Here is a 12,667-nt window from a genome sequence, read left to right as displayed (position 1 = left end):
CCTCTTCTCTTTATTTTCCTCTCTGTGCGGTGCACGCATCCATAGTTGCTAAACAACAACAACAAAACAAACACCCAAAATCCCAACGAGCAAGCAGTCTGAAATGGCACTCAGCCTTAGGGACCTGTTCAAGTTTGTGGCTTTCTGAAGTGACCATTTCAGGAGGAGGCCCTGGTGGTGCTGAGTATCTTACATTAAATGCCAGCTCCTGACTGGTTTTTGCTAATCATCCACCCACCTATGTTGTCCCTCATTTTTAAATAATTTCCTGTTCCAACCCACACACTATTCATTGTCTCTCTAGTCTTCTGTATGCCTTTGAAATTTCTTTTATCCCATTTTCCTTTGTTCTTTGCACGTAGGCGTGGAAATATTTTAATGAAATTTGTGTGAGAGACCTATTGTGTGTGCATGTTGTGATGGGTTCACAGGTATAGTATCAAAGGATTCTCTCTCTCAAAAATATAAAGAACAATCTATGAATACTTGCCTAGAAACTGTGCGTGTGTGTGTGTGCATTACTATCAGGATTGTGACAGCAAAACCCAGTCTTAAAAAATGAGTTCATGATTAGGAGAAGGGAGTTGTTGGTCTGTGACTGGCTACAAAGAGGCTAATTGTCAATAAGGAGCTTTACCATAATGTGTTATCTATCATATCTAAAATAGATATCTATCATATTGTTATTCCCAATAGGTGTGAAGGAGTTGTTTAGGGTTGCAACTTAAATGGAAAGGTTGAATTGAAATGATAGCAAAGATACCAGCCCTTGAAATCCAGGTTCCTAGCATCAACCAGTTAGCATAATCTCCCTGTCTTCTCAACTTCCTTGTCTGGAAACATGGGATAAGCCCAGTACTTATTTCTTAGAGTTTCTAAATAAGATAAACCATCTGAAACATTTAGCCTAGTGTCTTGTACCTGGCTAGTGGTTGGTTCTAATTAGCCATACTTATGGGGACATGGAGAAGTCACAGAGCTTGGGTGGACACCAGAAAAGATTGCATCAACCGAACAACACACTGTTGACAATGGCAACATTTATTGTGCTGAAACTACTGCCTTTCAGTCGTAGCATCAGATACTAGAGTCCTCATCCAAAATGCTTTCACTGATTAAAAATGAATAAATCATCCAAGGCCCCATGAAGCAGACTTTCCTAAAGCCATAAAGAAAAACTTCACAGCTGATCTTGGTCTCGGAACATTTGGGAAGCTGCGAGACCCTACTCTTTTCAGTAGCATTTTCATTCCTGACATGGAACCCCTACTCTATCACATTGTGCCTGACCCACTGCTGCCGTGTATACCTGCGCTCGATTGTGTACTAGATAAAAAGAAAAGGCCGAAATCATCATGGACCTCCGTGCATGGGCTCAAAGGTTCCAATGGGGGCAATGAACGGTAGCTAGATCTATGGAACTATGGGAACTAGAGGCTGAAGGCAACAGAAACAAGGAGTCTTTGTGTCACTGCTGCCTCCGTGTCAATTAGCTCTGAATAGATATCCAATGCTGATTCCCTGAAGGAATGCCAAATTGAGTCCAAACAAGTCAGAGAGATGTAACGAGGGGGTGATCTGCTCAGGATGATCAGAAAAGGCTTCTCCAAGGAAGGGAGACTTGGACTGAGACCTGGTAGATGGTGTTCGCCAATGGGGGAAAACATGATTGGATGAGGGACAAGAACTGGTGGCCATTATAGCAAGGGTGCACATGGGACTGGAAGAACAGAAAGCAAAAGCTCAACAGAGCAGTCCTTGTTTCTGCAGTGTCATGGGAGACGATGATAGGAAGGGCAGTGTCCCAAAAGGGGTTGTCAGAAAGCAGTAGTCATTATAAGACCTTGAATAGTTTTTATTTGATTGCACCATGCCCGTGAATATTGTTTTATGCCCCTCACGATGATAGTCTTAAGGACAAGAGCCAGGAAATATCATCCCAAGTTTAGCTGAGTAAATCAAGACCTTTGGTCTATGTGTGTTTTCAAAGTTAATCTTCTCAATGTACCTTTTATAAAACTCTTTATATAGACATGAGCAGCCGGTGCGTTCAAACGGCCAACCTTTTGATTGGCAGCTGGACTTCTTATGAAATAATAAGTCCTCTTACTGGGCTTCTGAGGCAGCTTTTAGTACTGAATGAGAACACGAGGGGACTAAGCTCAGAAGTTTGCATAACTTGCCAAAAGTCACATGTCTGAGTGGACCTGGATAGGGATGTACATCCTTGTGGTGGTTTACATGTTCCCTTGTGATCTGTGACACATTTCTTCCTGTAGTCGGTGGAAGAGAGGACAAGAACCCAGGGCATCTGAATATCAATCTGAGGCTCTTTCTATTGATAAGACTTGTATTCCTTACTCCAAGCAATCACACCAACAAACGGTGATGGCAGGGGCAGCAGCAGGCTGGCATCTCTTCTCACATTTTCAATCCATTTTATCTAGACCAAGAGCTGGGCATTCTTGGGAAATATGGAAGTAGGGTTAATCATATAAAATCGTGTGGAACCCAGAGCTATGAAAGCCAATACCACGACTAGAAAATTCAAAAGTTACAAATGTTCATGGGATTCAGTTTGACACTGTAAAAAAGTAAGGGTGTCAGACTTCCAAGTGCAGAAGTACAGCTGACACCAGGTTCTCATCTAACTCTATGAGGGAACATACTGCTGTTTATATGTATTTGTACATGTCATTATGTTTATCCTTAGAGCCGTGGTTCTCAACCTGTGGGTCGCGGACGCTTTGGGGGTCGAACCACCCATTACAGGGGTCTCCAGATTCAGAACAGTAGCAAAATTGCAGTTATGAAGTAGCAACGAAAATGATTTTATAGTTGGGAGGGCGATCACCACAACATGAGGAACTGTATTAAAGGTTCACGGTATTAGGAAGATTGAGAATCACTGCTTTAGATAAACACTCCCAAAACTGGTGAAAGGGGCTAACTGTGGATTTATTATGCTGGTATTCGTCCACCGTGGGCACTGTGTGTTACTCAACCTCTTTGATCCTGCTGTGATTCATCTGTAAAATGGGGTTAATCTAACCCCAATGGAATTAATAACTAAGTTACGAAATGGTCCTAGATACCAGTAAATAAGTAGTAAGTGGTAGATATTATTATAAATAGTGTTCAGATGTATGTCTATTTTAAAATAGTTTTGTATAACACTGTCACAAGTCCTCTTTCCCTCGGATTAAAAGAATAAAACATCATATGAAGGTGATGTCTCCATGGAGATAATCAGCAAATAATCCATTTGATCTCTGGGCTAAGCTCCAGTTAGTCCTGCTGCATGGAAAAGGAGCAGAGCATTCCCCACTTTAAAATGACCCACTGGAACGATACTGTTTTGGAGGCATAAACCGATTTTGTTCTAGGATGGTTCCTATGTGTACATGTCAAAACCATCATACCCTCCATGCTTGTTATTTAGAATATACAATCCTAACCCCTTGAAATCTCCCCTTTAAGGGGGGATAAGGCAGAGTGTTGGAACAGGCAAGTCCGTCTTTCGAAAGCCCAAGTGTGCTTCAGGTCAAACGCAAAGGCATTCCGGCAGGCAGAGGAAGGAAGGAGCATGCTGTACCCACCTGCCACTGCTGATGAGGGGCTTATTTCTAAGACACACACAGCACAATGCACACACGATGCAGAGAGGAAACAAAAAACATAGATCACACATTTTAGATGGTTGGCGGACAAGGTTTAGCAAACGTCCACGGTGACATCTTGATCGGGGGCTGAGATGCCCATGGAAAATGGGCACCTCTTCATCCAACTCATCAGTCATCTCCCTCCGACCAAACCTCAGCAAATCAACAGAAACACACACACATAACTACCACAGCAAGCCGGCCACGGCCCAGGGTGTGAAATGTAGCACAAGAGGACGGGCACAGCACCGGGAAGATGGAGTGAGGGGGAAACTAAGAGCTTCTAAGACCTCTCCATCCACATGGAAGGAAAAGAACTTCAGAGAAGGCTTTAAGGATCCAATTGTGGAGGGAATGGCCATTCGGACGAGCCCCAGCCTTGTGCTCCACGTACTCTGTTTCACATAGCACATACCATGAAGATCGCCCTGTAGCATGTACCTTTGTTCAAAATGATACCTATAATCCGGGGTCACACTCTTACAATAAAAGATATCTTAAAATTACATATAATGGACTCTTTCAGATTTTTAGCTCATATTACAATAGAACTATCTCATGGTTCTATCTTCTTTATAGCAAACATCATAAAGCTTGTTTAGGATATTGTTTACTCCTGTAGCAGGGTGCAAAACGTCTTTCGATAGAGCAGACGATACTGATGATCTCATAAACACCACCGTACCACATACTGCCACAGAAGGCAGAGGAGCCACTGAAGGTGGCAGAAGCCGTGTGGATGGACGGACGTAGGCCCAACGGATTGCTCTTTCCTCCCGCGTGAGGCCTTTCAACCCCCTCTGCCTGCGCCCATTGCATTCAGGCTTCCGGCACTCACCATACAATGAGATGCTGGCATTGGTGTTCCCAAGCTTGTTTGTGGCTACACATGTGTAGTTCCCATAATCCTTTTCTGAAACATTGAAGAAAGTCAGAGTAGATATGCGGCCTTTGTTCTCGATTCTCACTCCATCGGGACCAGTGGCTAACCTGCAATCAGACGTGGTATTGCTAGTCTGGTTTTCGGGAGCTGACCGACACAGCAGACAAGGTAGCTAGAATTGCTTATGATGCCATAAATCAGCCACACGGGGAGACAACGCCTCACCAACGCCATTTCCTCTAACCAAGCCGGTCTCTGGAGCTCAGACCCTAGATGCCATGGTCTGCGTGAGGAGGGACCATTAAAGGATGGCCAGGCTCGAATGGCTCCGGCTCCTTGCTGGCTTCCAGTCATCAGACTATCCTGTCTCTAACTCGTCTTGGAATCAGAAACAAAGTAAATTTATGTTGCCCACTTCCCAGCTTCTTCCTCTAATCCCCCCTCCTTTAGGGTTCTAAAAGGAGACTCTGTTCCAAAGGCGGTGGTAATTCATTTTAGTTTTGCTTTTATGCCTTCTCGTTCCCCTTTAAATTCTTTAAATCTCATTCCCCTTTAAATCTGTCCATCGGTTCAGAGCTGCCCAAGGTCCACTTCAAAGTACCTGGTGTCTTCCTTGAACCACTGAAATTCAGCCATGGGCACTGCCGACGCTTCACAGCTCAAAATACCTTTCTGACCAACGGAGACACCAGTGTTCTTGGCTTTTGAGATATAGGGGGGATCTATAGGGAAACATAAATAAACATGAAGGTTATTCCATGAGGTAGCGGGAAGGCATATTTAGCCTCCTGAGATGTGAATTGGTTTCTTGGGACACCCCTCCCTCCCAGGTAAACAGCGAGTTTTTCTGGGAAAACAACTCCTTGCTTAGAGATTATGCTTTAACCAGACACCGTCTCCCAAACCAATTCACAGTTAATAAATCCCATTAGCTGAAAGCACTGTAAATCACAGAAAAATGCAACAGGGCAATCGACAGGAAAAAGAAATTTGATAAAAATCCTGTAGGCGGGTACTAGGGACTCTCAGCAAATGGCTTGGTCATTGTCAGCTTGTTCCTTTGATCTTTACTCGTTCTTTCCCTCTGGAACGCCCTGGCAGTGGGTCAACTCACAGTTTACAGTGACTTTTACTTTCCGCACATCGGGCGCAGCCACGTCATTCAAGGCGCTGCATTCGTAGTCCCCGGACTGGTCGCGTTTGATGTCAGAGATCTCCAGGTACTCGTCCTCACTCACAAAGCCTGGGCCTCCTGGGGAGAGAGGTGCAGAGAGAGACCATCGAGAAACTGTAGAGCCCAGGACGAGGTGAAATTCTCATCTAGAGCTTTCTCAGGAGGAAAAATGAGCCATACGAATGCAACTGGAATAGCAGTCAGAGACATAGCGTAAGATGTCCATCATAGGACTTGGTATTTGAAGAAAAACTTCTCTGCTTGTCCCCAGATGAATGCTTTGTGGCCAAGCCATTTTAACTTGTTTGGGTCGTTCAGTAGGAAGGGCATATCGTTACTCTTTTTAATGTGAATATTATTATGACTAGCTGAGTGAGTACCTATGAAACATCCAGCATATTACTAAATGGTGATTTTAAAAATATATATTTGTCATGATAAATAATACAACAAAAGTGTAATGGGGCTTTTGCCTATTTAGGAAGCATCGCATCTTAATTCTTTAGCATGTAGAACTGCCTTTTCTGGATACACAACACTTATTATTTTATTTCCCTGAAATTCAGATTTCTGAGTTACCCACCTTAGGTACTTTTGAACCTTTTAAAGAAACTGCTTTCTAAAAGTCACATTTGAGTCAAACAGTGCTCTAAATAAACTAGTAAGACCATTTTCCTTGGGCATTGTGCTTTTTGTGAGGAATTCAATCCGTTTCCAGAAAGAAGATGTTAAAAGTCATTACAGAGGCTTGCTTAATGGTCAATCCGTAATGGTTTTAATTGTCTTTACGGACAATGCTATATACAAGTCTTCTGACCACAATTTTTTTAAAACCAATATTCAATGTGGCTCTTTTTCCGTAACAATGGCAATACAACGGGACGGGACTCTGGTGGTTTCCTCATCTGCAGAACAGTGTTGACTTCCTTGTCCAATACTACTCCAACTTGGAATCCATAAGTTAAAAACTTCAATCAACTTCTAGTATGGGCTTACTATGAATTTTATTTTAGTACAAGAGATACTTAATAAAAGAAATATAATTTTTATTTTAACAACACAAGTGATACCTATATATGAAAACATTAAATTATTTAAAATGCATTAATGCAAAAGATGCAGGTGTTGTTTCAAGGTGTATGTGGAGTGAGAATGAATGAGTGGAAAAGCGCTTGGTGACGCTTCTGCACTGGATGTTTGATAGACATTTGCTAAAAGAAAATAGGTGGGATCAGTAGCCCCACAAGATGAGGCCCTGGCTCCTAACAACTTTGTAGAGCTTGTGGCTGGCTTTCTATCGCATCCTGGAGCCTGACCCTGAGGTACGCGGGCAATTTGCAATTCATGCTGCCTGGGACTGTGGGCCAGGGTTATATCTTCTTGCAAAACTCTGGTCCCATAAAAACCAAAAACCGAACTCACAGCTATTGAGTCAATGCCAACTCATGGTGGCCCTAAAGGACAGAGTTTCCCACACTGTAACCCTGTTTCCCCATCTTTCTCCTCCGGAGCAGCTGCTGGTGTGGAACTGCAGTCCCGCCTGTAAGCACAGCTCCACCAGGGCTCCTTCCTCGGCCCAGCACCTGGCCCTTATCTCACTTGTCTGGTTCCAACAAAGGGAACAGCGGCTTGCTCCTGAAACACAAATGGTCGGTTTTACCTCAAACACCAGGCCTGTAAAACTCAACCTACCCACGAAGAAGAAAAGATATTTGCATTTCTTACACACACTTTGCTGCTGAATGTCTTTTGGAGATGTGGGCCTTCTGGCCAAAGAAATTTACAGGATAAAAAAATAAGCAAACATAAAAAAAGGCTCATTATGACTGTCCCCACAGTTCTGTTGGAGCAGTCTGGTCCACTGGCTGCTTACCTCACCAAACCATGGTCCGCCATGGATTGGTGGAACAGAAAGGGGAATGCTAGTGGGGGAGCTTGGAAAGGATGATTTTGTGATGATGTATTTCAAGAATCATGACAAAATAAAAAATGGCATTAGTTACTGAAACTATATGTCTCTGGGTGATTCAAATTCCTAGCCTACTCACTGCTAACCCAAAGGGTTGAACCCAGCCAAATACACCTTAAAAGAAAAATCAATCCTTGAATCCCTCTACTCTGTCATGCATGAAGTTATCATGATTTTGGGTCAATTCAAAGTCTGTTGTTTTTTGTTGGCATTATGTCAGTGGACCAACCTGAATATTTTCAGGGAATAAATAGTAATAAACTTCCATAAGTAAAGTAGCCTTCCACTTTTACTTTCCTTTTCTGTAAATAATTGCAGGAGCTCGGATCTGTCTTTCTACAATTAAGACTTAATTATTATTTCAAAATGTCCTATGGTATACTTGAGACAGTAATTAATCCCAACTGCATTTAATCAAATAAATATTCTAAATGCAGAGACCTGATAGGAAGTCTGGGCAATAAGGATCTAGATCATGCTGGTGGCATATACCAGCCAGAATTCCAGTCATGTTAGATGAAGCTGACCTATTACAAAGGCAAGAGACTATTTCATAGAATGGACGACAGTGTGTAGGAAAGGTAAACGATGTTTACCCAGTCCTTAACATTCTTACAAGTAGATTCGAGACACTTCTTGGAGCAGAATGTCCACCCCTCTCTGGAATGTGTGAGTGTATTCTCATGAGCTTTGGTGGGGTATTGGGTTACAAATTTACCACTAATCACAAGGTCTGAGGTTCAAATCCACTAGCCACTCTGTGGGAAAAAAGATGAGGCTTTCTGCGTCCATAGAGATTTATAGGAGCTTTAAGGTTCCTCATTTTCAACCTCAGTGTATTCTATTCTGCTCCCAACATCCGAAGCATGTGCGTCATTTGAAGATGTCAGCCAAAGAGGGTCTCAGCTTGACAAGCACTCACAGGAGCAGATTATCCAATAAGCATGCTAAGCATGGGCTGACTTGTGTTTACTTACTAATCTTTAGGAAGCACGTACACACATTTGTTTCCCACATCAACTATATTTCGCCACACCATTACAGATGAGTAAATAAGCACAAGTGTGTGGATATTTACCTATGCATAGGATCCATAGGAGCCTTTGTTCTATAGGATCAGTATGAATTGGAATCTGCTCAATGGCAGTGAGGTGGTTTTCTTGTTTCTGTTTTTCTTGGGGGGTGGGGGGTTGGATCTGCAATGCTGTTTTTGTGGGACCATTATGTGCAGCAAAATAGGAAGGAAGTGTGTTTCATGCAAAATAAGCATCATTAAGATAATGCTACCTCATTAAGTGAGAAGATGTATTTTGTACATTTCTGTTATAAAGTGTTGCTTCTCATATTTTAATTTGCATATAAATTCTTTGAGTATCCTTAAAAAATATAAATTCTGATTCAGTAAGTCTGTATGGGTCTGGGACTCTCTATTTCTAACAAGTGGCCAGCTCATGCTGATGGTATTGGTCCCCCCTGCCCCCAAAATATCCACTACCATGGTCAATTCCCACTCAAAACAAGCCTCCACAGGATTTCTGAGACCGTCAATCTTTAAGGAAACAGGTAGTTTCAACCTCCTCCTGCACAGGAGTAATGCCCTAAGGAAGCCTACAAGTACTACAGTCTCTGTGTCTACAAAAGTCGCCAACTACTATGTGAGACTACTCAACAAGCAGTCGTACTTTTGCTTAATCTGCGGTGAATTTGAGTCTCCAAATCAATGATTCTGCTTCTATGCGTGGTTCTCTCCAAAGGCCATAGGATCTTCCTCCAGAATCAAAGGCTTTTCTGATTTTGTTTTTAATCGCTTGCCCAAGAAGCAAGGCAAATATCCATGCACTCGTGCTTATTTACTCATCTGTAATGGTGTGGCGAAAACATAGTTAATGTGGGAAACCAATGAACATACATGTGTACGTGCTTCCTAAAGATTAGTAAATAAACACAAGTCAGCCCATGCTTAGTATGCTTATTGGATAATCTGCTCCTGTGAGTGCTTGTCAAGCCGAGTCCCTATTTGGCTGACATCTTCAAATGACGCACGTGCTTTGGATGTTGGCAACAGAAGACTAGAATAGACTGAGGTTGAAAATGAGGAACCTTAAAGCAAATTTTTCTATGGCCTCTTTATGATCTATTGAAAACACCCACCCAACCCTCAAACCCCACTATCATCCAGTGAATTCTGACTCATAGTGATCCTCTGCAGACTTCCTGAGGCTGGAAATCATTATGGGAGCAGACAGCCTCATCTCTTTCCTACACAGTGACTGGTGGGTTTGAAGAGACAATCATGCTGTTATCAGTCCAACTCGCACCCAGTAGTGCCGCCTCATCTACCCCAAACACATGTTTCCTTAATGCAAAATAGGTACGCTGTTGTTAGGTGTCTTCACGTTTGTTCTGACTTAGAGACTATGGGGGGCGGGGGGGGGTCGTACAATAGAAGGAAACGTGGCCTGATTCTGAGCCATTCTCCCAATCATTGTTACGTTTGAGCCCACTGTGATCGCCACAGTGTTGATCCACCTTCTTGAGAGTCTCCTTTTATTTGTTTTGTTTGGTCTGATCCTCCACTTTACCAAGTGTGGTGTCTTTCTCCAGGGACTGGTCTCTCCAGATAACATGTCCAAAGTATATGAGATAAAGTTCTACCATCTTAATCCTTCCTGCAGTAAACAGCAATAGGAAGGCCCTATCTGACCTGTCTGGCTTCTGGATTGACCCAAGGCAGGACTCAGACATGATTCTATTGTCCATTCTTTACCAGAATATTCAGACACCAGCCATTCTGCCCACATCAGTCTACACCTATGCTGGGTTTGACAATCCACTGCTATGACCGCACAGAACTCACAGACAATACTCAGAGTTATGAGAGTTTATTATGGAAGCTAGTAGGTTACCACAAGTCAGGATCAGTGAACACAAATGAGGAGCTGATTCCAAGAGTTCAAGTGGAAAGCAAATGATTTGAGAATCATGGGAGCAACAAATGTACAAATGTGCTTGACGCAATGGATGTATATATGGCTTGCGATAAGAATTGTACGAGCTCCCAATAAAATGATTTAAATAAAAAAATAAATAAATACTGAAAAAAAGAGAGAAAGGATATAGCCATTGGCCTCTCCTTTCAGCAGCCAAGTCTCTCTACTTCTCAGCCTCTCAGCCACAGGGTAGCCATGTCTTTCTCTGGCACTTAATCTCTTAGCCACGTAGCCCCTTGGCCTTAGCTTCCTTGGACCATAAATTCAGCTGTCTGTCACTCTGTCTTCCAGTTGTACAGCTGCAGGTCCAATAAGGAAAAGATACTTACAGTCACTGCACGGCCCCTCTCAGTCTGTGGTGCATCTGGTCTGGTGACCTCTGCCACTTCAGACAGAGACCTTGCAAGTATACATCTTTCTCTTCTCCATTGCTGCTTCCAAGACCGTGCATCAGAGATGGCTCACCCACTAATAGCTAGGGTGTGGTGAGAAAAAAGTCCCTTTTCTTAGTGTTACAGTACAGCCCATTCTCAAAGCTCCACCCAATCATTTGGTGGGAGTCAAGGAGGCTTGGGTAGAAGAGGCATATGAAGAAATCTCACTCTGCCACACTTACCTCGGAGAAGCTAGCTGTGCTTCACCCGAGACAGATTCATTCATTCTGTTAGCACTCTGCAGTCCTTGCCAACACGGTCAACATCACATTTCAAGGGCATTCATCCTGTAGGCTTCCTTATTCATTGGCCAGCCTTTTTCAGGCATATGAACTGGTTAAAATCACCATGGTTCGTGTCAGGTACACAGCAAAGTAACATCTTTGCTCTTTACCACTGTAGAGGGGGCTTTTTGTAGCAAATTTGCCCAGTGCAATATAGCATTTGATCTCTTGACTGCTACTTGCATGGCTGTTGATTGTGGATCTAAATAAAATGAATTTCTTCAGAACTTCAATCTTTTCCTCTGTTTATCATGATATTGCATATTGATCTAGCAGAGAGGATTTTTTCCCTTTTTTTCTTTTTTAGCATAGATGAGTGAGCATTTTCAGCCTTGAAAGACTTTGTTGAAACATTGCAATTGGTATTCAGTTCATTTAAGAGCCTTTTGGACCACCAGTGCCTCCAGTGGGCTTCATTCCTTTCCAGCTCTTGATATTATGCTACCTCCTGACATGGTGGAAGTTCACCAATTACCTTTGTTGTAGTGATTCATTCCTTCCATCTGTTTTTGAAGATTCCAGCATTTTCCTCCCAATTTTGCTCATTGAATCTTTCAATATTACAACACAATAGGTTGATGAGATTTTTAAATGATCTATTCCAGGCTCAGCGAAGATAACTTGGATGTTATTTTCTTAACTACTCTGAGTGCTGAGTGAGATTTTTAATTCAGAATAAATCTAGGTCACTGGCTGCCGGGAGACTTAGGAAATTGAAGGGTTTAACTCTTCCTCTACCCTCCCAGTTATCGTATCCGACTCTGACCATGCGCTGCAGTGAAAGGGCTGAGGGAGTCACGGCACTGACTTTGGATGCAGAGGGTAAGAGCGAGAAGGAGAATGACAGGAAGGGAAACAGGAGTAAAGGAGGGCGAATAATGTGTCTGTGTGAGTAAGCAGGATGAAAAGAAAGGCAGAGGATATCAGGCAAGATCACTGGCAGTCCTTGAAAGATTTTAAGGACATACTCAGAAGGGTTTAGAAAAAAGGCTACATGTCCACAACATCTTCTCTGGCAAAATATATGCAAAAAGAAATGCTATGTTTGCATTTTATGATGAGATGCCTTGTAATAAGCCAATAGCCAAAGGGATTATGAGCCTGCCCCATGCTTTTAGGCACCCTGATGTAACAGCAGTAGGAGTGAAGAAATCTGAGTCAGAGGCCTTGGCAGGAATGCAAGAGCATGCGCTGGTTTCTTCCACAGAGGGGTGCTTCCAATAGTTATGTTTGATTCGTTGCCTGAGGAGATTAAGATCCGCAAGGGTGCA

The 12,667-nt window shown here is 42.8% G+C and overlaps 1 protein-coding gene across 4 annotated transcripts in view; it reads right to left on the bottom strand.

Moving 5' to 3' along the window:
• The window catches only part of OPCML (opioid binding protein/cell adhesion molecule like), a 732,004-nt gene that overhangs the window by 13,362 nt on the left and 705,975 nt on the right, over positions 1–12,667 (bottom strand). The window contains exons 4-7 of one of the 4 annotated variants that reach the window (XM_075527874.1): positions 5,660–5,797; positions 5,147–5,267; positions 4,501–4,652; positions 3,600–3,626 (exon numbers count right to left, since the gene is read on the bottom strand). In XM_075527874.1, the coding sequence (XP_075383989.1) occupies positions 3,600–3,626; positions 4,501–4,652; positions 5,147–5,267; positions 5,660–5,797 (438 nt within the window). The remainder of the gene's footprint in view (positions 1–3,599; positions 3,627–4,500; positions 4,653–5,146; positions 5,268–5,659; positions 5,798–12,667) is intronic. The other 3 variants (XM_075527875.1, XM_075527877.1, XM_075527878.1) reach the window with 3 other exon arrangements.

The sequence above is a fragment of the Tenrec ecaudatus genome, chromosome 12, assembly GCF_050624435.1.
Source record: "Tenrec ecaudatus isolate mTenEca1 chromosome 12, mTenEca1.hap1, whole genome shotgun sequence".
Lineage (NCBI taxonomy): Eukaryota > Metazoa > Chordata > Mammalia > Afrosoricida > Tenrecidae > Tenrec > Tenrec ecaudatus.
Note: the sequence above shows the minus strand (reverse complement) of the source record. Positions and strands in the feature narration are given on the sequence as shown.